Below are 26,353 nucleotides of genomic sequence, written 5' to 3'. Positions count from 1 at the left end.
TTCCGGTTGCATGTTCAAGGACAGAAAACAGCCCTTTCTGTGAGTACAGACTTGGTTTCTGAGTTCTCATCTATGGCTGGAGAAATAAAGCTAGATTTTGCTTCATTTGGAAGATAACTGTAGTGTAGAGGATTAGATTACACCCAGGCGATATTTTGTAGGGAGTGTGACAGGGCCAGGCCAGATGGCTACAGGAGACTGAGCGAAGGTAGAGACATTAGCCCCAGATTAAGCAGATCCCTTTTCCCTGGGTAAGATAACGGGCTGTTCCAGAACAATCAGGAACTTACTAGATCCAATTAAGGCAGGCAGGCTAATTAGGACATCTAGAGCCAATTAGGTATCTACTAGAACCAATTGAGGTAGGCAGGCTAATCAGGGCACCTGGCATAAAAAGACCTTCTTTCATTTAGTCTGGCACACATAAGGATCTGGAAGTGAGAGGGTGTGTTGTTGGAGTACTGAGGAGTACAAACACTATCTGGCATCAGGAGGAGTTGAACTGGTCTGAAACAGACACCAGAGGGGAAGATCTAATTCGGAAAGAGATCTGGCCTGTTTCTAACCCACTAGGTGAGATGACAAAGACTGTGGAGATTGTTTTCCCTTTCCCCCATGCTGGCAAGTGATGAGGTCATCTGAGTAAACTGCAGGTTTGTGCCACTAACAAAAATGGCTAAACTGAGGACTGCCATGAACCTGTGAGGTGAGGAAATCTGCTGGAAAGTGCAGGATCCATTAAGGCAGAGAAGGAACTTTGTCACAGGAGCAATATTGTATCTGAAGACTGAGGTGGGTTGGACAATATGGGACCGAAGTGCCTTTTCACCCCATCTATAACGTGTCTGCTTCTCTGATTTTTATGTTTTATTTATTGCTGATAGCCTTTGCAAAGGTGCAAGGGAATAATGCACACAAATCAAAGATGCAAGCCTCATAACATGGGCTTAACTCCCCACAGCTGGTGTCATTTCTTCAGCACACACAGCATTTCCTATAACCTGTTCTGAGGTGATGAATTTCTGATGTATATTATTTATGGTAATAAAAGTGATGGCAGGGGTTTGTGTGGGGGAGAGGTCAAGCTGGGTCTGTGAGGAAAGATGAAAGTGATGCCTCTGGGGACAGTGGAATAGCCATACCAAGCAGAAGGGGGGGCAGAAAGAGGAGAGACATAGAATAAGGAGCACTGAGCAGCACAGCACAAAATGGAGGAAGCCTGAGATTGCTATTGTGACAGGCACAAGAAAACACCCCAAGTCTAATTTATTTATATCTATCTAGCAGTGTTTTTTTGTTTTTTTTTTAAAGCACAAAGAAAATAGTTCCTATGTCACTATAACTTTTCAGATTTGTGGTCAAAGGCTGAAAACAGTCAGAAACAGTGCTTAGACAGGGTCTGCTGATGAAAGCTGAATCAAAGCCATCCTTTTGGCTCACAGCAGTGGTGCCAATTAGGGAGGAGGGCAAGGTTTTTGCACTTGCTTAAAGGTCCATGAGCTGCAGAGACAGGAGGACTGTGCCACAACCATGTTTAAGCAGTGGTCCTTTACTAAATCAGTACAGCTGCTGCCAGAACGTTGCTCCAACTGCATGGTCACAATGCCACTGAAACTTGACCCAGCTGCCCCTCCGTACAGTGAGTGGCCAAATGGGGAGTCATAGAGAACTTGATGCCTGGCAGCATTGACTTTTGCACTGCGGGGGTAAGAGAGAGGGGAGACTCCCTGGCTGAAGGAGCCCTCAGGTCCCTGCAGGAGGGGAGAAAAGAGGAGACCAGCACAGCTGGGAGGGGGAGATACTGGAATTTGCCCCTCCCACTCCAAGAAATATCTGAATTGGCACCACTGTCTCTGTCTCCATGGCCCCCATTTGGGGTCAGGACTCAAGGCCCCCTTTCACTTGCAAAAATAGCCTTTAAAATTGCCAGTTGATTATGGAAGTTGAATATTTGTACCACTTTTCCTAAAGCTGATGGCCTCCCCCTCTACCTCCAGCTGTCCAGGGCTGGCCTTAGGAGTCAGTAAAATCTGGGGACGCAGGTCCTTCAATATTCTTGGGGGTGTGTGTGTGTGACCAAAGATCAATTACTTTGTGGTGGTCTTACTGCCTCCACCCACAGCCATTATCTCTCTCCTGCTTCTGAGATGGCTGCTTTTCTAAGCAGCCAGCAAGACCTCTGCCCATGAGGAGGAGCAGCTCGCTAGGGTGGGAGGAACCTCTATTACAGAGGTTCTCCAACAGTGGTCTGTGGAGCACTTCCTGGGGGCTTCTGAGGATGTGGTTGGTCACATTGTGCTGGCTGCTCCTCCATCTTTCCAAATACTTAATTTGTATGAACAGACAGCTAAAACATTATATAAAAGTATGTAATAATGCTGATCTCCTGTAGGAACAGGAAATCGTCCTGGGGGCACCTCGCTGGTAGGATGAGTCACCTTGTAGAAAAGTTTGCAATCCTTGATCCGTTGGATTAAATGTGGTGCTGAATGCAAGGGCTTCCTCCAAATCAGGTCTGGCTCTGTGTCCCAGTTTCTCTGGGGCCTTTGGCAAGTCACTTAGGACCAGATTTGTAAATGTATTTAGGCACTTACTTCCCCCAGGAAGTTAGGTACCTAAATACCTTTAAAAATCTGACTCTTTCTCAGTTTCTCATTCTTTATGAGAGTCTGTAATTTTGGGTGTACCTAAGTGTGTGGAGTTGTTTTCAGAAGCAACCTGAATCCAATGCTCCCCCTGCCTGTAACCTGTCTCCAACTACCTCCTGCCCAAAGGGCAGGGGCGGCTCTAGGCATTCTGCCGCTCCAAGCATGGCAGGCAGGTTGCCTTCAGCGGCTTGCCTGCGGAGGGGCCGCTGGTCCCGCGGCTTTGGCAGACCTCCTGCAGGCGTGGTCCCCTCTGAAGCTGCGGGACCAGCGGACCCTCCGCAGGCAAGCTGCCGAGGGCAGCCTGTCTGCCGCCCTCGTGGCGCCAGTAGAGCGACCCCCCCCCCCCCGCGTGCCGCCCCAAGCATGTGCTTGGCGTGCTGGGGCCTGGAGCCGTCCCTGCCAAAGGCTCAGCACAGTGGCAGACTCTTTGCATCCTCCTACCGTCCATCCCTGCCTCGTTGTGCTGTGTATGTTATGGAGTGAGAGGTGCTGCAGTTTGTCAACACGAGCAGTCCAGACCATGCCCAGAGTGCACGAGGTGGTGCTGGCTGGCAGGGGTGGGGCATATAACCACCACTGTGCCAACCCTCCTGGGCAGCAGGAAGTAATCAGAGAGGTCCCGAGCTGAGTGGGGGGCCAAATTGCTGAGGGAATAGAGCACAGCATATGGAGCATGAATGGGGCAGCGTATGGGGGGGGCACGGAAGGAAGGGACAGTACCCTTGTCAGCTCTCTGATTTTAATGAGAGTCTCATATTTGTCCTTTAAGCCCCAGCTTCCAGGAGATTCTGGGAGAATCTCACCTTTTGTTTTTAAGTATGTTACTAGTTGTCATGATTATGAAGAAAGAAAATAGGACCCTCCCCTCCCCTCCCCTCAAGGCTCAAATAGCAGCAAGCATGAAAAATACCCCTGTGCACGTGTGTTTTTAAAAATCTGGTGATTTTTGTAAGCCAATCCTGTGATTTTTTTAAGGGGCCTGATAAGCAAATTTGGAGGATTGGGTGGGCAATATGGGTCCAGAGAGGGGCGTGGGTGGAGGAAGACACTGCCCCCCCTTTTGCCCCCTCCAGGTACACCTCCAGAGTCATGCAAAGAGAGAGACACCATGAATGCAGGGCAGTGTGCAAATAGGGGACTTTACGGTTCATTCCTGCAGCCCTGAGAGACACCTCCTTGTTCTTCCGTCCCTGCCCTCCCCCCGCAAAAACCCCCCACCCAAACAAACCGGGTTCGGTGGTTGCACTAATGCTTCTGAGCAGATCAAGCCGATGTAACCCCCCCGCATGGGCAGGTCTAGCAGTTGCAGAAGCTACGCCTCGCCGCTGCCCTCTATGGGCCATCCTGGGATCCGCACCTCCCAGCCGCGTGCGCTGCCGGAAAGGGTAATTCAGCGGCAGGGCTGGGGCTTGCAGTGCAGCGATGAGTCGCCGGGGCAGGGGGAGCGCGGCTGTGCAGGATGAGCACAAAGGCTCCCTGTGGAAGAACCGCACGGCGCGGAGGCCGCCTTTCTCTCCTCTGGGGAGCGCTGCTTGTCTCCCCAGCAGCCTCCTTTGCACCCCCGAACGAGGAGGGGAAGTTGCCTTTCCCTTGGGATGAAGGCATTTTGCGCTTGAACTTTTGGTTGCGTTTAGCTGCTGCTGTACAGCTCCCTTTGCCCCTTCCTAAAAAGAAACTGAGGCCAAATGAGGAGACCGATGTAGCTAAAATGACGGGGGGAGGGTGGGTGCATCTACTGTTCAGAGCAAAGTTTGACTATCCCCACCAGAGTTCAGTCTCCAAGATTCCTTTGCCCCTAATCTCTAGAGCAGAGGTTGGGGGGCGGGGCGGGAGGTTGTGGTTACCATGCAATAGTGGTTTTCAACCTGTGAGCCGTGGGCCCCTGGGGGTCCACACAGATTGTCTAAGATTTCCAAAGGGGTCCGCACTTCCCTTTGAATTTGTTAGGGGTCTGCAAATGAAGACCATTGCTCTGGTGCTGCTTCTCCCCAGCATGTGACTGGCGGGGCTGCCGCCCAGGGGCAATGAGGAGGACACCAAAGCCAGTCCGAGCTGGAGCAAGAGCCGGGGAAATGCAAAGACAGCAGCAGGAGACGCTGCCATGCGCCTGCACCGCGGAGCGGCTCAGTCAGCTCCCCGGGGGGCAGGGATGTTGGAGAAACTCTTATGTCCTCAGTATCTCCTGTAACTGGAAAGGCATCGGGCCCCCCACCTCACCCCTGCGCGGCGAGCGGGCTTGCTGGCCCTGTGCGAGCCGTAGCTGTGCTCGTAGCCCTTTAAGAGCCCCGGGAGCTGGGCTGGGTCTGAGCACATAACTCACTGCCCGTGCCTGGGCGGGATAGGCTGCTCCGGCAGGGGTGGGCTGGAAGAAGGAGTCCTCCATCTGCAAACTCTGGCGAAGGGGACGGGGGCAGGGAGAGGGAGAGAGAGAGGAGAGGTGGCAGCGGCTCTGCTCTCTCGGCTCAGTGTCTCTCTGATCGTGGCGGGGGCATTTCTTTTTTCACCCCCCTTCCACTCTGTGCTTGCTCCCTAGTTTAAGGCCTGTCAGCTGTACGTGTGGTAGGAGCTGTGCTGCACCAAGCCCCGGTCTCCAGCTCTTCCCCCTCTTTTCTTTGTAGCCCGGAGGATTATTTGAACATTTCCCTTTGCTTTTGGGGGGCCGGATTGCAAAGGAACAGAGCCATGCCCAGGAGGAGCATCTTGGAGGTGAAGGTGCTGGACGTGCAGAAAAGGCGAACCCCCAACAAACACTATGTGAGTGTCTAACCCTCCCCCCAATCCCGCCCCCAGATCTGGGGATGGAGCACCCGGTCCCAAAACCATCCCCAGGTCCTTTGGGGAAGGCGTGCGAGGACTTTAAGGTTTCTGACATTCTGTAACTATTTCCAAATTGACCAAAAGTAGCCCTCCCTGGTGCTGCTGGCTGGGAGCCTGCCAACCCTTTCCTTGTGGGACTCAGCAAAGTCCTGAAAGAAAATGCTGGTTACAGCGGTAGCTTCTCTAGCAAAAGGGATCTTCTTAGGACCAGGGTAGCTTTTTCAAGTTTTACTGTGTGTAATTATCCACCCTCTTCCTCTCCCTTCCACGTTAACTTAACAGGGGATTCATTGCAATTGCACTATTCTGTTAGTTGCATTTACAATAATTTCTTACTAGTTATAGTCACTTAGAAAAGAGTTTATTCTTCAGCAGGGAGCTCCTACTTCCTGGGCCGGTGGAGTGCATGAGGGTCGTTCCCCCCCCCCCCCATTTGTGTTGCCTTAACTAAACAAAGGCAGGGCACTGTGTGTCTTTCAGACAGTACTAGTTGTAGGGTCAGTGTTCCCTTTGGCCCTTCTTCGGTTGGGATGGGAAGGGTTACATACTGCTCACCAAGGGGACCTCCTCTCTGGAAAAGTTTGACTTCTTGGTTCCCGAAGCACTGACCCAGCGTGGGAGGTGGAGATTCCTGGTACAGAATTGTAGTAGTTTTTTTTTTTTTTAAAGTTTGTTTTAAATTATAGTTGCTGGAGCAAGTCTGGAGAGCAGCTGCCTCCCTGGCTAGCAAGCAGATTTTGTGATCCCTTAAAGGAAAGTGGTGGCTGTTCAGCCAATTCTCCTACCTCAGCTGTGGCCTAAATTGTCCTGCTTTACACGGCGTCCGCCCGCTGTACTGCTCCGTGCAGATGTGAAGCTAACATTTAAAAAATACACGTTGGATTTCTATAGCCCGAGAAAGACAAAGGCAGGGAGTCTTTTTGAATTCACATGTCCCATACCCACTGCGTACATTGCTGGCTGTTTGAATCCTAGTCTTGATGTATCATGCCTCGCTCACAGCAATACCGAGCTGTCAGATTCTGCCTGGAGAGCGAGCCTATTGGGAGCACTTGCAGTCCAACTCCTGCCTTATGTCATCACCATTGAAGCAAGATATGTCTATGAATGGACCTCTCGCTCTCTCCTCTCTGATATTCCACCTACCTAATGGCAAAGGCCTGTTGTTACTATTTATTTAGCTCAGCAAATGCGCATAATGCTTTACGGACCAAGTCAAAATAAGCCCTTTTGTCCACGGAGTTAGTAATCCAGCCCCAGTACGGTGTCCAGGCCAATGGCTAATAATGCGCAGGGGATGTAGTGGCTGAAGAAGTCTGCATGAGAAGGCTAGAAAAAAAGAGAGGCTGGTGGCATGCAGGAAGCTGGTGGCTGTTGCAAGTGTAAGGTTCAGCACACAAGAAAGCGAGGACAAGAACAAGGAGTGATGAGGACTGTAGGATGACATGGAAGCAGAGGTGCAGACAGGGCGGTGGTTTTCTATCTCCTTGTGGGTTATGAAATGGGAGTCTGCAGTGCCGGATTTGGCAGGGTGCAGATATGAACTGCTTTTGTGGAGCCATTTTGTTGTACTTATAGAATGTGGGGGTTTGTTCCACACTTAACAGCCGTGAGTCCTGATCCATGTGGCTGTTATACAGTCTGCATGGCCTGTTGCTTCCTTCACCAGATTTGCTTCCATTCATAATGCCTATTTGATAATACCTGTCATGGAGTTGCTTTAGTGCCGATTTTCCTGCTAAACTGGGAGCTCTTTGGGGACAGGGATTATCTCTGTCTTTGTGTCTTGTACAGTGTTGTACATGTCTGTGCTTAATGATTGGCAATGAATTCCCCAACATGATGTATTATTGGTGTGGAAGAGACGTTTCATCTTCCTCTGATGTATCTGGCCATAACCACTTCTGGAGCTGGGATGCTGCTGGATTTAGTCCAACAGAGTGTGGGAAATCTACGCAGCGCACAGTGTATGATAGAACCCCAGGCATGCCCCTAGCAGACAAAGCTTTGGTTAATGGTGGGAACTTGCACTCCCAGTGTTTGTGATTTGCAACCCAGTTCCTCTGATAATGAAAGGATGATAATGCTGGAAAGGTACCTGGCAGGCTTGGTGTAAGAGAACCTCAGAAACTGCCATTAGTACATCCTGTGTTTTCTAGTGGAACTGGCTGCCCTTTAGCAAGGCTAAATGGACTGGTGCTGGTAACATGTCTTTTAAAATCCACCAGTTGCAGAGTTCTGAGTTGCTGTGCTCCAGCTTGTTGTTTTGAAACTGGGACAGACCTGTTTTCTAGATAGCAATCAAGGTGCTCAATTAAACCTGTTTGCACTGCTTGTCTCCGCCCACGTGTGACTGTGAAGTGAAGCTAGAGGGTTCTGTCCTGGATTCATTGTGAGCTGCCTGTGCCCTGTAAGCTACAGATCCAGGCACCTCCCAGTACCTTGTGGACACTTCATGAAAAAGCCCTGAAATACGATATAACTAACACAATTTAAAGCTGGCTTCTCCCCTTGGCATAATCTTAATGTGGGAGTGACAGTCCAGTGATGCGCACACAGTTAATTCTGCACCACATAAGGCACCTCCTATATGATCTAGGCTATGACATTGGGAATTTGAGTGACTCTCTACTTCCACTAATGTGCATTTTAACAATGACTGAGCTGTGACACCCTGGAGTTCTTAGAAGAAATGCCACCTTTTAAAAAGGCACCTCTCTGGGTTACTCTTGCCTATGCTTTGCTAGTGAAGCTACCATGTGGCAGTGAGCAAACAGCAAGGGAAAACCAGAAGTCTGGTAACATAGCTATAACTAAGCAGAGCCAAGCTTTCTTCCCCTGCCCCTGAGTAGGCAGACCCAAACCTTGCTTTGCTTTCCCTCCTCCAGCCCCCAAACTCGCACCTCTTTCCCCTTCTACTTTGCCTTGACCATGCTTGCTCATCGTACTTAGATGATGCATCATCATTCCTGGAAAATGTATATGTGAGTGAACTTAGCTTCCTATGGTTTCTGTATTTTGTACTGGGAGACTAGGTAACTATTGAACTTTTTTCAGTTTCTGTCAGCATGTGGAGGATTCCTGCAAGAGAGTCTAATTCCTCATTCTTCTAGGCCTCTTTACCCGGGGTTGGGAATTCTCCATATCTTTGAGTCCCTGCTTCCCCTCCAGGCTTCTTGTGTGATTGCCACCAGTCCTTCCAGCCAAGGAGTACTGGACAGGGGTCCTTGTGGAACTCATCCAGTCTGTTCTTTCATCATTTTGCCGCCTGCTGTATACATCTACAAAGGGAAAGTCCCAGGGGATCAGATGGAATCAGGAGCATTGGTAACATTCACAGTCTTCCAGCAGAGAGAAACCTTTCTTGAGTTATTGGGGGTGGGAATGGAGATGGGGACACTTCAGTGGGATTCTGGCTTCGTGGTATGGAAAATTTCCGTCACTACTGTACATGTGCAGTTTGGAGGATAAAACCCTTAATGTGGTGGAACATTCTGCCCTGAAACTTTCTAGCTTGTGAGGAGAATGTGGATGGAAGGCGTGTTCTTTAACCGGTCACTGGTGATTGACTGTGTGCTGCTCATCCACTCATTGCTTCCAGGTTCCCCTCTTTGAACCCAAGTCTCAAACATCCTGTCTTATTCCTCCACAGTAGTTCTCCTTGGATGGAGTTAAGAAATAGTGAAAGCCAAGGGGGCTCAAAGCTGGATCAGAGCCTAGGAAGTGGCTAGAATCTTCCGGAAAGCAGAGCCTCACAGAGCTGTGTTGGTGCTGGAGTGAATGAGAAGAGTGCTGGCCCTGTTTGAAGAGATCAGTAGGAACCAGGCAGATTCACAAAGCCAGTTAATTATATAGAATCAAAACTTTTTTTTTTTTTTTTAACAGCAAAGGAGAAGGGGATGAGCGCAGCTGAGTCATTTGGCTTTTGACTGTATCTGCTGGCAAATGGCAAATCAGAGCCAACCACAAAGTATACATACTAAATCTTTGCTTCCAAGCATCTCATTTCTGAACATAAACCTGCTCTTTTCTGACCCCTAAGGCAGCCACTTAGCATCATATATGAGTGTAGAGGAACTCTTTTCCCCCATTCCCAGTGCTGTGATCTGACCTTTAGTTTATATCCCCACTTAGATCAAAGACTTTACTTAGCTTGGACAAAGGGGCATTTGTATTACCTGCACCCAGACCACTCTGAGAAACTGGGGATATTTGTTCCCTCAAGAAAGTTGGGTCAAGAAAGGACTCAGTTGGTCTTACTCCGCAGCTTTGGCGGTCTGGAAAGACCTATTTTCTTCAGGTTCCTATGAGGTGTCCATCACCATGGTATCTGAGCACAGCAGAAGGTGCAATGTTGTGCCATCAGAGACAAAAGCTTCTGCGTCCTCAGCTCTGTTTTCCATTTGGCAGAAATATGGTGCCTTCTGTTTTGAGGGTGTCTCCCTTTTTGAAGAGTGAGTCTGTGCTGTCTTGTCAGTGGGAGTGAAATAATACCATGCAGCCCTGCTGGTGCGCGCACGTGTGTGTGTGTGTGTGTGTTACGCATCCCTCTGCCACTATCTTAACCATACATGCTAGAGCTGTTCTCTCTCCTGGAAATTTTTCAACCCTCCTGTTGTTAAAGGTGACACACACATAGGGTGACTAGATGTCCCGATTTTGTAGGGACAGTCCCGATTTTTGGGTCTTTTTCTTATATAGGCTCCTCTTACCCCCCACCTCCTGTCCCATCTTTTCATATTTGTTGTCTGGTCACCCTAGACACACAATAGTTTCCAGGGACCAGGGCTCAGCATCCCTTATGGAGTCTTTATATTTCCATCCACCTCTAATCCATCCTGACCCCATGTCCCATCTTGCTGCTGCCTTTCTGGCTAAGGAGGAATATTCATGAGTCACTTCAGAGGCCATCACAGAGTTGGAAAGATCATTGTTGAGTGATATCAGGCACTTCTCAATTTCCTCCCCAAGTGGCTGAGGATAGGATAGCTGGCACCACACTTTTTAGCCTAACATTTTTGAATAGTTAAGTGTAGGCTTTAACCCATGCTAAAATCTAGGAACTTCACTAGGCTTTAACTCTGCCAGTTTAGCATATGTGTGGACATAGCCTTTAATTAGTTTATTCAGACATACTAGCTAATGTGTGTGGACATCACACCTTTAAATCCTAATCCAGACAAGGCCTGAAAGCACCTGGGCAGTGCAGATGATTCGGAACGAGCCCAGCTGCACTCAAAAGGGCTCAGTCAACTGAAGAAGTCCAATCCTGCTTGCATTATGCATGTGTGAAGTGTTGTGCACCTTGATGGGCCCACTCATGAGCAAGCCTAGTAAGATTTGGCCCAAGAGCCAATTGTGGGAGGTGCTTTCCTCTTTCCTGCTCCCCTCTCTGTGGTAAACCCTGGGATCCTGGAAAGCTTTCACTTCTTCAGTGTTACTGAGCTGGGGATTCCTCACGGCACATAGGTCTCCCACTTCTATCAAACTAGCCCTGTTTCCACTAGCAGACAGGCTATGGGGAAAGGGAGAAATGTTGGAATGTTAAGGCCTTGTCTATACGTACAGCACTGCAGTAGTGCAGCTGTACTGATATAGTTGTGTTGCTGCAGCATGTCCGGTGAAGACACTCTATGCTGATGGGAGAGTGCTCTTCCATTGGCATAATAAAGCTTCTGCCGCTCACAAAGGTGATTATGTTGGCAGGAGAAGCTCTCCCACTGACAGACCACTGTGCACATGAGCACTTACGTTAGTGTAATTGATGTCGCTCGGTGGGTGGGTGTGGTTTTTTTGACATAAGTTATGCCAATATAGGCTATGTCTACACTACAGCCTTACTTCCTGCTCCAGGGATATGAGCCCTGCTTTGCCAGCTATAAAACTGTATTGTGCTGCTGGCATGGCAACTTCTCTTAGCCAGACATCCCTATGTGTTGATATATAATCAGACCATTCGGTTGGCTGAGCATTCCAAATACTTTCCCCTTTGTGTCTGGAAATGGAGGGGAAGTAGCAAAAAAATTACCATTTTGCAGAGATTCTTGAGGTTAACTTTTCTCTAAGATGAAGGGGCTGGTCTCACTCCTCAGGCCGGATTGCCTGGACTTTACAGCTCTCTAGTCCAGTTTCTAAATAAGTGACTCCCTTTCATTCATGTAGTGGGACAGTAACCCTGCAGTGACACTTCCATTCCAACAGTGTTGTAAGAGACTCCAGCTCTGTTTCAGGACTCTGCCATTGTGGGATATTGCCAGTGCGTATGTCCTAAGGCTACATTGCAAATCGTAAGAGGCAAAGTCCAAGAGCACAGTTTAAAAATAATCGTTACAAGCATCAGAATGGCAGATTGTCATTCTGCTCTGCTCTGCCAAGTCTTGGGTTCTGATAGATGAATGGTTGTATGTGTTTTTTTTTTTTGTTTTTATCTGTAGTTTTCTAGTTGAAATAGGCTAAATTTTCCTTTAAAGGATATTGCCCAGTTTCTTTTTATAGTTCTATTGTTTGTAATACCCTCCTAGAAGCCTAAAAGTAAACTTTCCCTGCCAAATCTAGTTTTCTTCTGTTAAGCAAACAGAGAGAGATTTTCATTTTAATGCAGCTGCAGTTAACATGTTTTGTGATATCGGTGAATAACTGTATGTCATCACCTCATTGCTTCTTTCGTTTGTACAATCCCATTCTCCTCAATTCTGTTAGAACTCCTCTGAGGTTATAGTTTTTAATAGTAAACTCCTGCTGCAGAGTACAAAACAAAACTCTGCATTTTACAGAAACGGTGTGGGGGGGGGTTGTTTTCATTAGATTTTGCTGTAACATAATGATATTTTGGGTTGTGTGTGCATGGGAAGAATCCCACAAAACTAGTGTCCAGATTAGGTGTATAGTTGCAAATTAGACACGCACTGTGTGTGTGTGCGCGTGCACGCACGCACAAGTGCAGTTACCATGACTACCACTGCAAGCTGGGTAAATGCCCATGCGGCTGTCTGTAACTACCTGATTTGCATATATAGTTACCCATGTACTTTCAGGGAAATTTGTGCATGTACTTTTTGAAAGTCTGGCCCTTGATGTTTAGAATCCATAGGATTTTTTCCCATGTTGTACTAAAAATGATTTTTAAGGTAAACTATGTTTGGATCTAAAGCCCCGACTCTTTAAAGCTTCAGTAGGTATCTTTTCTGCAAGGCTTCTACCATATACAGTGAACCAGCTATTAGTGGCTTCATTTGCCAAATAAAATGTGCATAACACTAATCTGAAACCAGATCTAGACTCATTAAAGAAGAAATGGTTCAAAGAAGTCAACAAGGGACTGCTGATCCAAAGAACCACAATAACTTATGGGCTGCTCAAATGTCTTGAACAGAAGATGTCACCTGCAGAAATAGAAGTGGCAGTCTGGAGAGCTTGTGCCCATTGAGCTTTGAAATAAAGAGTTTGTGGTTCAAACTTGATCAGTTGGATAGCATCCATAGTCACCATGTATAGTTGGATTATTTTTGAACCATATTGGCTGCGTAGCTTTAAAAGGGCATTGGAAGTCTTAGAATCCTCTAGAGAATGACCATACTTACTTGGGGTATGGCTGGAATGTCCTATGAGGAAAGGCTTAAGGAGGGTATGCTTAGTCTGCGGAAATATGTGGTTGAACAGTGACTTATTGGTAAGGAATCCATCCGGGGGTCACACAGGAAACTAGAATTTTCATTACAGAATAAAAACTGGGAAAGCAGAGGGTTTGATTCTCCATGTTAGGAAAAACTTCTTCACTCAAGGGGTTACTGCTGGCAGGCAGGCTGATCCTGGTAAAGGACAAGGGCAAGGGATGGTTCAAAGGTCCTTTCCATCACCACTTCCTAGAAGGTCCTTTAGCAACTTCCTGTGTTGCCTTCAGCTGTGGCGTCATTGCAAAATGTGACACTTCTTTTCAATTGGCTGTGATGCTGCTCTTTTCCTGTTAGACATGATCTCAAGGCAAAACATTTGAAACCATTGGAGCACAGGCTTCCCCCAAAGTTCACGGAGGTTGGACCCATCTTTACTTTCTGTCCTAGTCTGTTGTGTGGTGTTAAATAGCTGCTGTGTCCCGCTGCAGTGATCTGTCCATGTCCTTACCTGCCTTCTCCTAGGGACTGAGGCTTAATTAATGTATTAATGTTTGTGAAGTGCTTTTGGGTTCTGAAAGACCCCATAGAAATTCAAAGTACTACTAGTTTTGGTTTCCCTGTCTGTATATCTTAACGCTGACTACCTAAAATACCCTAGCACAACAAAACTGTAAAGGACCAAATTCTGCCTGTGGTTACACAGAGTATGCATACGCTGCAATCAGGAGATGTAATTGCAGCACATGTAGGGATACCTGCGCTAGCTTTGATCAAGTTAGCTCGCTAAATATAGCAGTGTAACCGCAGCAGCATTGGGTTAGTTCCCCAGGTATCTGTGCTCGGGTGGCTAGTTTGTGCTGCTGCTTGAGCTGTCACTGCCACATTGCTATTTTTAGCAAGTCAGCTCAGTCAAAGACATACCCTTTGGAAGTTAATGGGAAAGCTCTGTGCTTGGGTCTAGAAACAGAATTAGTTAGAAGCTTTCATGTTAAATTGCAGTTACAAAATTATTTGGAAGAGACGAGGACATTAAATCTTTGAATCAAGGGTCCTGCCCTGCCTTTCTTTGAGAGGGGAGCTCTATCTTTCATCTGTTCCATGAAGCACTGGGAAATGGGGAAACAAGAGAACCCATATGTTTGACCTCTGTGTGTGACTCATAACAAACAAACCAGTGCATGTGTCTCGGGACTGAGGAATCTTTGCCTAAAGGGTGAGGGAAGCCCAGGAAGCAGGGTCTCTGATCAGAGTATGCATGCATATGCTCTTCAGACCAGCTGTTCCTTTTCCTTTCACTCGGACGGACGATGCCTCGCCCCATCTGGTCTATAAAGCAGCAAAATGTGGAGATCTGGTGCTCCTTGGGAGTTAACAGGGCATTGGAACGGGGTGAATCCAAGCAATTAAGTGTTTGATATATAGTCCAGCAGACTCTGGGGCAAGTGGGCAATTAGATTGCTTTCCCTTGTTGGCATGCTGTGGTACTACTCTCTCCATCCTCATCCTCCTCACTGTTTCCTCCTACTTCTTACTGTGCTGTGCCCCATCTTCATTCCATGGTCTCCTGATTGCTCCCTACCCCACTATCCTGCAGCATTGACGCTGCTGCTTCCCTATCTCCAGCTAGGTCTAAATTAAACATGAACGTTGAGGATCAAGATGCCCTGCAGTTGTTGCTGGAAAGTATTCCTCTCTGCTCCCCACCGGTGCTGTCTTTGCCGCCTGAACCAGAACGTCTGTGCTTCTCGCTTCCTTGACTCGTGAAACAGGCTGTGCAGGCGCGAGGGAATAGCAAAGCTTCCAAAGCCAGCCAAGCATGCCAGTAAATGGAGCTGTCAGATTGTCTCCCCTCTCCTGGCCTGACACTGGCCCAGAGAGGGACCTGATGGGCTTTTCAACTGTCCTGCAGCAGGAAAGCTAGAGAGAGCTCCACTTTCCCCTCCACAGCCCTGCACTCCTGCTGTGGAAAAGGGCTCGGAGACCAGTGGACAGGGGCCAAAAGCAAGCCGCGCACAGCCAAGAATTTTCTTTGTTTCCAGTCACCTCCCTTCTCTTTCTTTTCCTCTTAGAATTTTCCTGCTCCTTCATCTTTTCTGTTAACCCCTGCTCTGTTTTGGTCAGTTCTCTCTGCTGGTTTGGTTCCCCAGCCCCTTGGGATTATTTCTCCCCACTGCTTTCTAGGAGTGCAGAACAAGTCAACATTCCCAGAGATAAGGCTGTAGCATTGTCTCCTTGTGTTTGGGGTCGGGGTGAGGTGAAGGGCTGATCCCTTTTTTATCTGCTGGAGAAAGAGAGGTGGATTTTTCCACAGAGAGGTTTATTGTATGTAGTGTCTCTCTGGACGTAGGACCACACAGGCTCAAAGCCATTTGAAATCACTCTGCAGACAGCTTCTCTCTGATGGAGGTGGTTATATCTGGCTTTGTGTTAGTAACCGTACTGAGTGTCTGTGGGCTGACACTGACTCTCTTACCGGTAGCAGCACCAAACTTCCTAGGAGCCCAACCTAGGAAATTGTATCCCAGGTGTCAGTAGCATTTTCCTGTTTTGTGATGTAAATGATTACTATGCCTCTTGAGTGGCATGGGATGAATTTGGAGGAACTGTGGTGGCCAGTACTATACTGTGACAAATCTGCAGTCACCTGTGACTTCAGAGTGTGCAGCACAGTACAGAGCATGGCCACTCAGAATTTCACAGCAGCCATAGGGAGAGAACATTCTCCCCCCTGCTGGAAACACACAGGCCCCTATCACTTTGAACTCAGGAAGAATTACATTAGCAGCATAAGGGCTATGACTCACAGTTGAGCAGCACTGGTTCTGTGCAGTAGAGGCAAAAGCCTACTTACACACTAGCCAGTTTGTTCATTACAGTATGGAAGCACTACATTGTAAGAGTCTTGACGGGTGAGGAAGGAAATAGTCACAAGAAACCTCCTATTAAGGGCTTTTCTTTACTGCAACGGGTAGCTTACGTTAGTGCACTCAAGTTACTCCACTCCAGCTAGCTACTGTGAGAGCAACCACACTGAGAAACTACATTGGAGCTACTTAGTGATTGGATTAGCAGCTGATGAGTTGTAACTCAAGCTTCTGCGTCCCTACTGCATTTCTTGCTCCAGCCTCAGCACCACCCCAGCTTCAACCCCCCCCATGGGCCAGCTAGATTTTTGTGTGTGGATGGGAGTCAGGTTAGGGACAAAACTAGAGTGCTACCATCAGCTAACAATGCAGTGAAGATGAGCCCTAAATGTATTGCTGCCTTACACCTCTCTAACGGACAAGGGAAGAAACACAGTGCTTTGCATTTGGATCTGGCTGTAAAAGTTTGGGGGCGTGAGGCGAGATGTGAGGTTATTCTGATACCGTGTGTGGTGCTCAGGGCCAAGTGATCTCTGGTTTCTGGTGCTGATGGGATTACTCTGGAACGCACAGGTGAGGTAGTGATCACTGTCTCCTATAGATGCAGCTGCAAGTCATTGGCATAGAGTGCTGGTCACTTGGACACTGGGATATCTCAGTGGTGGGCACAGTATAAGAGATGGAGTAGATTGACTCAGCAGAAATATGCAGTCTCAACAAGTGTCTCCTCCATTAGTAACTGCATGTGGCTCTAATAAAAGATGAAGGAAGTATCTTTGCCTCTCTCTGAAGAAACCAAGGCTTGTGCCCAAATGGGAGCATAGATGAGGGACACCCAGTTAACTCATGGGCATCTTTTCATGAGCCAGATGATCACACCTAGCATGCATAGAGTAGATCTTAATCCCGCTTTTCTATACAGGGACATAGTGAAGACTCCATCCAAGTGTCCTGCTCCTGTTCCCCTCTGAGACCTGTAGTATGAGTTTAGGGACACGAGAACTTCCTAAAATGCAGCTACCCCGAGGCTATGTTTTGGCCCACCGTGGCACAGGTGAGTTTTACAAGTTGGGGATGTGGGCTTTTTGAAAAGCAGGACTCAACCCGAATCCTGTAGGGAGCCATGTCTTTAGCCACCTAATTCTTGGGCACTGTCTAAGAAAGGTACCTCTAGGGGAGAATTCTTGTTACTGGTGCTGTATGTTCTACTGTGACTTGTGTCTTTTGGCTCAACACTTGAGGGATCCAGCCTGATACGTGGTGCATGTGCTTTATATCCCCTTTTCAGGCTTAGGTGAGGACTCCAGCAGAGACGCCTAGAGTCAAATGTAATGCATAGTAACCCCAGTGAATGAGTGTAGTTTGGTGTTTTGAGGAGGGACTTGGGAATCAAGATTCCTTGGCTCTATTCTTGGTTCAGTCACTGACTTGACTCATTGAATGACCTTAAGCAAATCACTTAAACTGCCTGTCTCCATTAGCTTCCATTTATAAATTGGGGAACATGTCTCAGGCAATATGTGAGACTTAATGTTTGTAAAGTGCTTTATGGTCTTCAACCACTTCAGGAGTTCGAGGAATATTAATTATCAAATGTGTAGTTTCTGGCAATGCAAAGATCCTGCTCCAGCTGTCTCTAAAATAATAATCCCAGCTTCAGACAATGCTCCCTGGGCGTTTAATTTCTTTGAGCGTGGGGCTGGGGTTGGGGTGGGAATTTGGACTGAACATGCCATGAAGAGACACAATTTGAACTGAATTCCTGATCAAATGCTAAACCCCCCCATTCTCAGTGCTGGACTTTGGGATCGCTTGGCTGCTTCTGATTTTTTCCTTTGGGATTTTCATAGTTACATCCATCCTGCTTTTCTGATGATTCTGTGGCATTTGGAGTCAGCTGAGGAAGTTCTCAGTTACTATGTGATGCTACTTCTGGTGGGTACCATTTCCAGCAGACCTAGCTAAGGATTTCCTCATTCTTGCTGTATGCTCCCATTGGGGGGAGGGGGGTGGATCTCCCTCTGGGCTGGAGGAAGGCATTTGATTCACTGTAACTTGCCAGCATGTTTCCCCTCCAGTTGTTAGTCATTTCTAACATGATATTTGACTGGCAGCGTTCATTGACAGCTCTGTTATGGTTGGCCAAATTCCATTTGCATCTCTCTAGTAACTTGTCATTTTTGGCAGTTCTCTTCTTGATGTTTTTTTTTTTTTTTTGGTCCCACTTTCCACTGGCATGTTCTCGTTTTGAACTCCACCTGGAGGAATACAGAGGGGTGGAAGGGATTGTGTGTGATATGCAGGAGGTCATATGAGAGAGTCTCTGTAGGGACAATCCTGCACTAGTCAGCGGGATGCACAAGATGACTTAATAGGTCTTTTTCCATCTCTCGCTTCTTTGATCAGTTGGAGCAGGCTTGATAGATACAGAAATATGTTAGCTGGAAATACTGCCTCAAAGGTTTCTGCTGGCCCAATATGTCTCTCACCAGTCTTGTTCAGTAACTTTTAAGAAGTTGGTACCCTTAACTCTGTGCTCCATGGGAGGTTTGGAGGAGCCAAGTCATAGGTGTGATTGTCAGAGGGACCAGAATCTCATGTCTGTCTCGCTCCATTTTGTGTAAAAGATTATTTAGCATTCAGCACACAACAGAGTGAGAGCAAGCGGAAGGTCGGATTAGTTAGGCAAGGATCTGGCTGAGCTCTCTTCTGTAAGGTTCACATCAGCTGTGCTACTGAGTGACTTCGACATACAGTGCTCCTCTGCTTCTATATTTCAACAAGGTCCCATTGTGCCATGGTAGCTGCCATTGCGACTTCTAAACCCTTCACAGCCCAGCAAAATCAACATGGAGCTGGAGGGAAGACCTATCCTCTTGTCTTTGGAATGGGGAGTATATCTGAAAAGACAGAGTCCATGCTGCCTCTGCTCTAGAATGGATCTGAGGCCATGAACCATCTTGAGCCTAGAGGTCTCTTCTGTTTATTTATATATAGTGTGTGAGGTGCTGTGCACCCACACCATCTGTTCCTCCCCCTGGCAGGGAGCTTGCCATGACTGGTGTTTTTACAGATCTCATGAGCACAGCCTAGAAGTTCCTTTGCTCTCTTATGGGTCTTGGGGTCCAATTAAGCTGTGGCATAAGGGGGCACAACTCTCATAGTCATGCTTGCTTATGCCAACGCTAGATTTTTGTGCCTGAGCATTGGACTTAATTGAAGTTTAGCACAGCTGATGTATACAGCGGCCTGGATGGGAGGGTGGTGCTGGCGCTTTCTAGCGATATTGGGTTGGGACTGAGGAAGAATAAGGAATCCTTTTCTAAGAAAAAGGAACTGTCAGTTCCCAGGTTTCACAGCATCAGCTAGTTTCTCTCTCCTGTGCACACCCTGCTGTTGGCCTGGGAAGGCCTGTAAATATTTAGATCACTAGGACTGTTGCTCTTGGCTGCTGGCCATTGCACGTGGTGGTGTTGCAGCCCCCTTCTGGCTTCCTCGCTGTTTGCTCTAGTCTCCCCACCCCTCTAGGAAATGAGCAAGTTGGAATTGAGCTTTGGACTCCCCCCGCGCTCTCTGCTGCTTAGCCCAGCTGTGCTTGTCACTGTGGGATGGAGCACTTTGGGTGGGTGCGGAGAAATAGGGGAGAGCTGGTTGCTGTCCCAGTAAGACCGCTCCTTGAGGAGCCTCTGTTTCCATTGGGAAAGGGATGGTGCTAGTTTTGATATCCTGTTTTCATAGGATCATAGAAATTAGGTCTGGAGAAGACCTATTAAGTAATTCTGTCCACTTCCACACCCCAACAAGCCAGGGCACGGTTGTCCTTACTGAACATTTTCCACTGAGTTGAGTTGTCTGCTTCCCTCTCTTCTGTTCCTCGCATGGCACTGTTGTTGACTTCACTGCGGCTGAGACTGAATCCACTCAGGTTTCTCCTTGTGGAAGCTGGGCATGTGAATTCTGTGGACCTAGAACTTGCATCCCCTGTCCAGCACCAGCCACCTCCCATTACAAAAAGCTCTTCCAGTTGGATGACGCACACTGTGGGGAGGTGCCACACCAACACTGTTTAGCCCTGAACTGTGGGCTTTAGGGTGAGATTTTTTTCCAAGATATTTAGGCACTTGGCGGGATTTTTGAAAAGTGCTTAAGCAGGGTAGACTCTGAACTGACATTAATTTCAATTGGAGTTTTGCAAATCCTACTAGGTACCTAAATACCTTTGAAAATCTGGTTGTTAATTGCCTCATTACCATAAGAGACGGCTGGATGTCTACTTTCTGGTCTGGTTTTCTTGTCCTCTGGGTCAGCAGGGGCTGGTATAGATAGATGCTGAGCATAGCCCACGAGAGGGGTATAAGGTAGGGTCTGAAGAGAGTAACATGCATTTCTCAGCTAAGAGAATGTGTCAGCAACATGGGACCCTTGGCCTGAAGAGGGGAATATTCACAAGGGAAGAGCTCTAAAGTCATCTCCCTGCTGGGAAGCTGATGCAGCAGCATTTTCCACAGATATTTAGAATTTTCTTTTTCTGCAAATTGTTGGTTGAACTAGGGGCAGGGGTTGCCATGTAGGACTGTCCTGCTATTAAATGGAATGTGTAAACTTCAGTTATACAGGTATTCCAGTAAGACTAGCACCTAAACAAAACAAGTGAATTGGGGAGTAGGGAAAAATATTGCTATCCTCTTAATTGCAAAGCCTTCAGCGCCCTCACCCACCCAAACCTCTTGGCTTATCTCCCCTCTGAGTTTTAAATTCACTTGGGCTCTAGTAAATTGCTTTGTATGACCTGATTAACATCCCAGTGAAATAAACTGTTGACTCCAAAATAAAGGCAGGATAGGAATAAACAATGGAGAAAAATTGGCTTTTCCTCCTGCCCCACTGGCAGGCTTTCTCCAGGCAGGCAGCCAGCAGTGATATAACGCTGTGAAATGCTATGGAATGGATGTGAGCTGGGATATTAGCAGAGCCTCCAACCTAAATGATGTCATACTGGCTGCCTTGCAGACCCTGGTGGGAAGCTAAAAGCAGCTTGGAAGTGCTCTGGAGGAGGCTTAACGCTTTATTGGCCAGAAAGATGCATGCTGTGTTCTGATTTTGTTCAAGTTGGATGGCACTGACCAGTGAAATGTGCTCACTGCAATGTACTGGCTGGTAGGCTGGAACTGAGAGTTGTATGGGGAAAGCACTCTTTTTTTTCCATGGATGTGGAGAGAGACCTGCGCAAAGGATTACCTAGACCAGTGGTCCCCAATGTTTTTTTGTCTGGCACCCGCCAGACGACGAGCCACGGAGGATCTGCTGAAATTCCGCCGACAAGCGGCAACGTCAATAGGCGTCGCTGCCGAAATGCTGCCAACAAGTAGCGATCCAGAGGCGTCGCCGCCGAAATACCACTGAAAATCCAGTGGCATTTCGGTGACGACGCCTCTGGATGATGCAGCTTGTTGGCGGCATTTTAGCGGATGCTCATCCGCCAGCCAGTACGCAGGTGCACTTAGACGCCCCAGCGCCCCGGGCACCGCGTTGGGGACCCCTGACCTAGACTTTGTAAACCTACGTTGACCAATCTGAGTCCATCAAGACCTTTATAGCTGTCACAGGTTCTGCATTCTAGGGCCACTCAGCGCTTCATGGTATCACCAGAGGTGAAACTTGGTTGCTCAAGTCCAGTGGTTCTCAACCACAGGTACATGTCCTCCCTGGAGTTATGCAGAGGTCTTCCATGGGGTACGTCAGCTCATCTAGATATTTGCCTAGTTTTACAACAGGCTACATAAAACGCACTAGGGAAGTCAGTACAAACTAAAATTTCATACAAACAATGACTTGTTTGTACTGCTCTATAGACTATACACTGAAATGTAAGTACAATATTTCTATTACAATTGATTTATAATTGTGTGGTAAAAATGAAAGCAAGCAATTTTTCAGTAATCGTGTGCTGTGACGCTTTAAAAAAAATTGTCTGATTTTTGTAAGGAAGTTGTTTTTTAAGTGAGGTGAAACTTTGGGGTACAAATCAGACTCCTGAAAGGTATACAGTAGTCTGGGAAGGTTGAGGGCCACTGCTAGTGTAGTCCATAAATTTAGGCACTATTTTCAGTTCTGATTCCATCCAGTAAGGGGCAGTGGTGCTGATAACATGCTACCCAATTCATTAGTGTATAAAGAGAGGAGGGAAGGAGAAGTCGGTTAAATTTTGGGTAGATTATCTGTGACTTTTCTTAAAAATGCATTGGAGTGAAGTCCCATATCCAGAGAACATGAGGAAGATTCCTCAGGCAGCATCATTTAATTCCATTATTTGTCTGCCTACAGCCACAGCAGATGAATCAAAATTGCTTATTTTTTGCATTCATTACCAATTAAAAACCTGTGGTTCATCACCGGCACCTTGAATAACCTACAATTACAGGAATTTAATTACAGATTGCTTTATAGAACAAGAAGATAACTGACCTAAAACAAGTTAAAAGTAAACCAAACCTCAAGGCATTCAGAGCCATTAGAGGAAATGCAAAGCGATCTCTGAACTTGCTGGGATCATGAGAACTCAACAGGCTACAACTCTGTGCTGTACCATTCCCCCCCGCCCGGGAATTCTGCGCCACTGCACATGCACAGAATTTATGTCCCCCACAGATTTCTTTGCTTCCCTTCAGAAAAATGAATTTCTGACAGGGAAGCAAAGGGAGGTAGCAAGAGTGGTCATGCAACCCTCCCCAGCAGTATGTTTTGGGTGGCCAGGGCAGCTGGCAGAGAGGTAAATCACTGTGGGGCAGGAGGTGGGGTTGGGGAAGACCCAGCTGGTGGTTCCTGCCCTGTGCCAGGCTCAGCTGCTAGTCTCGGCTGGGCTGGGGAGGACAAGACTTCCTTTTTCCCTGCACGGCATCTGGGGCCAGGTCAGACCCACTGCCAGATTTCTCTCCCGGTTGCAGGAAGCTATGCAAGCTCCTCTTCTTCCCCCCAGCCCCACTTCCTGCATCCATTGCTCCTCAGTTGCAGGGAGAGGGATGCCTGTACAGGGAGCTGCTCCCCCATCTGCCCAACCCCCATGCATCCAGACCACCCCAGACCCTCCTGCCAAGCCTCACCCCCTGCCCCTGATGAGCCCCACTCCCCCTGCACCTGGACCACCCCAATGAGCCACCTGCACCTGGATCCCTACCCAACCATCTACATCTGGATCCCCACCCCACTGAGCCCTATTCCCCCAGCATCTGGACCCCCCACTGAGCCTGCCATACCCAGAACCCCCTGCCAAGCTCTATTTTCCCCCCCCCACATCCAGACCACCCCTCACCTCTCAGCCCCAACCATCTTCACCTGGACCCCCCTGCAGAGTCCTGTTACTGTTGTACTCAGACCCCCCTCAACAAGTCCCTGTGCATCCAGATCCCCCCACACACCTGGATTCCCCCACTGAGCCACCCACACCCAGATTGCCCTCCACATTTTGATCCTGCCTTGCTGAGCCTGCCTTCCCGCCCACACAGAGGGGTAGGGCCCTGGGGTGTTTCTGGAGCAGGCCGAGTCCTTGCACTGTGTTAGGATTGGGTGCAGCCTCACCGCTGAGTCCGTGTCCCGGGGCAGGGGGAGCCGCACAATGATCTCCCACCTCTGTGCAGCCAGTGGCCTGTGCTTCCCAGTGCTCTGCTGGAGCCTCCACATTTATTTGACAAATAAAATTTGCAGTATTTTGCAGAATTTTTTGGCGCAGAATACTCTCAGGAGTAATAATTTAGTGCACTAAGAATATTCCTACATACCATTTTGGAGTCCACGGGAGCAAGCCTACCAGCCCAGATCAGGAGACTTGGGCTAGTGAGGCTCGTGCTAGTGCACTACAAAGCGCTGTGTAAACAACACTTTGAAGCTATGGCTGGAGCTGGAGCTCGGGCTTCAAAGCCTAGGGAGGTGGGTGTAGACGTGTCCTTTTGACCATGCTTGGGATGATGGTGTAGCTACTAACTGTTGACCTGTCTGGTGGTGGCGTGACTTTGTTTTATTTTGTGTTTGATGTTTATGTGATCTTACAGAACTGTTGAAATCTCTTCAGTGACTAATGCCCATGTGTGCCACTAGTGAACCATCTGGGTCACAATTGTGAACTGAACACTTTGTTCTCTGTGGTGTCTTTTTTGGATAAAGTATTCATTAAGCTCCATTGCAGGAAAGGACTTGAAGCACATGTTTAACTTCAGTGGGACTAAAGTGTGTGCTTAAGTCCTTTATTAATAGAGATGCTTTACTGTGTTGGGATCTACCAGTGGGACTCTGGAAACTGCCCTAACTTCCAATATTATAGGAATAGTGCAGGTTGGTCTATTGATGTCATTCTTCTCTAATCTCCTCCTTCTCTGTCCCCCACAGGTGTATATAATCAAAGTCACGTGGTCCAATGGTTCCACAGAAGTCATTTATCGACGGTACAGCAAGTTCTTTGATCTGCAGGTGAGAGTCTTGCCATCCCTTGTGTGTTTGATTTTGAGGCTTCCCATACAAGGACATATAGCTTCTTCTGCATTTTTGTATTCCTTTTTTGCATTATACAAAGATTTGTCATGTTTTAATTTAGGAGTCTAATATGTGCCTTGTGTAAATATTACATTTAAAAAAAAACCCTTGAAAACCAAGCCATTGGCTAGACTGCCTTGTAACTGAACTGTGCAAAGTTCTTTATACACAGTTTTTTGTCTGTTTGTGAAAGTGGCTAAGAAACAACAGACGGATGGTTAGGGAGACACTCCTAATTTTATGACAGGTACCCTTTAGCTTCTACTGTTTCCCTCATTAGATGTCTGATGTACAGAGATAATAGCTCTTACCTACCAGAAGTCCATATAACATTGTTCAGTCTGGGGATATCATCCTTTCAGTGTCTAAAATGCAGTTTGCCCTCTCTGGCCTCTTGTTGCTATTTGGGGAGAGTTAAGGTCACTTGCTGAAATGTATCAGGAATCCAATCCTAAAGGGAGAATATTCTAAAGACTAACATTGCTTCTCAGTGCCTTTTCAGGACTCTGCATTGAGACCGTAATTCACTCCAGCCCTGTTCAGGGTGAATGTTCACTCTGGATGAATGGAATGCTCATGTCTTTGCCTTCTCTACTGCCTTTATGTCCTTCATTGACCAACTGTAGATGCTAAACACCATTCTTCATAATTTGTGGCTGTCTCCTTGTGACTTGGACTACGAGGTCCCGGTCCATTTTTGACTGATGCAATGTCTTCCCATAGAAATTGTGTCTGACGAAGTGGGTATTCACCCGTGACAGCTTATGCTCCAATACATCTGTTAGTCTGTAAGGTGCCACAGGACTCTTTGTCACTTTCCATAGAAATTGTTACCATATCCTAAATGGAAGTGTTTGGGGATGTGACTGAATTAACAGATTACAGATGGGGTGTGTTTGCACTGGAGCTGGAAGGTGTGATTTCCAGCTTGGGTAGACATACCTGCTCTAGCTCTGATTTAGTGCGTTACGAATAGCAGTGTAGCTTAGGCAGCATGAGCAACAGGGCAACTAACCCATCCCATTGTCCATACTGCCACAGCTACACTGCTATTTGTAACTCACTGAGTACATACCTAGGCTTTCAGACAGGATTCTACTCGGGGCAGCTCGGCAACAGGATGGACGGACCTTGTTGTCACAGCTACACTGCTGTTTTTAGCATGCTAAAAACAGCAATCAGCATTGGAAATAGGCTTAGTCTGAATGGGGAGCAGGAAAATGATTCTCAAGTGGCAGTTTTTTGTTTTTTATGTAGATATATATCCATGTGAAAATGTTGGGAGCCTCCTTTGGAAGTGGAGGAGGATTGAGATAAGAACAGCCATACTGGGTCGGACTATTGGTCCAACTAGACCAGTATCCTGTCTTCCAAAGCAGGGCCAGATTAACCAGCAGACTAATAAGGCTCTAGCCTTAGGCCCTACTGGTCAGGCCGGGGGTGCGGCCGGGACCAGGTGAGGGGGAGCAAGCTTGCGCTCACAGCCGTGCTGGAGCATTCCTGCCAGCAGGAAAGGCAAAGCAACCCGCTGTGGCTTGGAAGGAGCTCAGGCGGCAGCGAGCCGGCAGTCTGGTGCTTCTGGTCCCTCCTGTCTGCATCTCCCCGTGCTGCAGGAACACACTGCCAGGTATCCGATTAACACTGGTGACCGGACACACAAAATCCAGTTACCATGGGAACCCGTGCCAGGTGTGGGTGTTGCAGGGGCGGCTCTAGACATTTCGCCGCCCCAAGCACAGCGTCATGCCGCGGGGCGTGCTCTGCCGGTCGCCAGTCCCGTGCCTCCGGTGGACCTCCTGCAGGCGTGCCTGTGCAGGGTCCGCTGGTCCCATGGCTTCGGTGGAACCGTGGGATCAGCGGACCCTCTGCAGGCACGCCTGCGGGAGAT

General features: G+C 47.8%; 1 protein-coding gene across 10 annotated transcripts in view; it reads left to right on the top strand.

The window, feature by feature from the left end:
- The first annotated feature begins 385 nt into the window (after window positions 1-385).
- SH3PXD2B (SH3 and PX domains 2B) overlaps window positions 386-26,353 on the top strand; it is a 130,101-nt gene continuing 104,133 nt past the window's right edge. For 2 of the 10 annotated variants that reach the window (XM_039485400.1, XM_039485394.1), the window contains exons 1-4: window positions 386-792; window positions 4,641-4,770; window positions 5,266-5,402; window positions 24,322-24,402. In XM_039485400.1, the coding sequence (XP_039341334.1) occupies window positions 5,331-5,402; window positions 24,322-24,402 (153 nt within the window). In that variant the 5' untranslated portion in view covers window positions 386-792; window positions 4,641-4,770; window positions 5,266-5,330. Of the gene's footprint in view, window positions 793-4,640; window positions 4,771-5,077; window positions 5,403-16,864; window positions 16,997-24,321; window positions 24,403-26,353 lie in introns of those variants that run through there. The other 8 variants (XM_039485396.1, XM_039485402.1, XM_039485399.1 and 5 more) reach the window with 8 other exon arrangements.

The sequence above is a fragment of the Mauremys reevesii genome, linkage group 8, assembly GCF_016161935.1.
Source record: "Mauremys reevesii isolate NIE-2019 linkage group 8, ASM1616193v1, whole genome shotgun sequence".
NCBI lineage: Eukaryota > Metazoa > Chordata > Testudines > Geoemydidae > Mauremys > Mauremys reevesii.
This window is presented reverse-complemented; position numbering and strand designations above follow the sequence as displayed.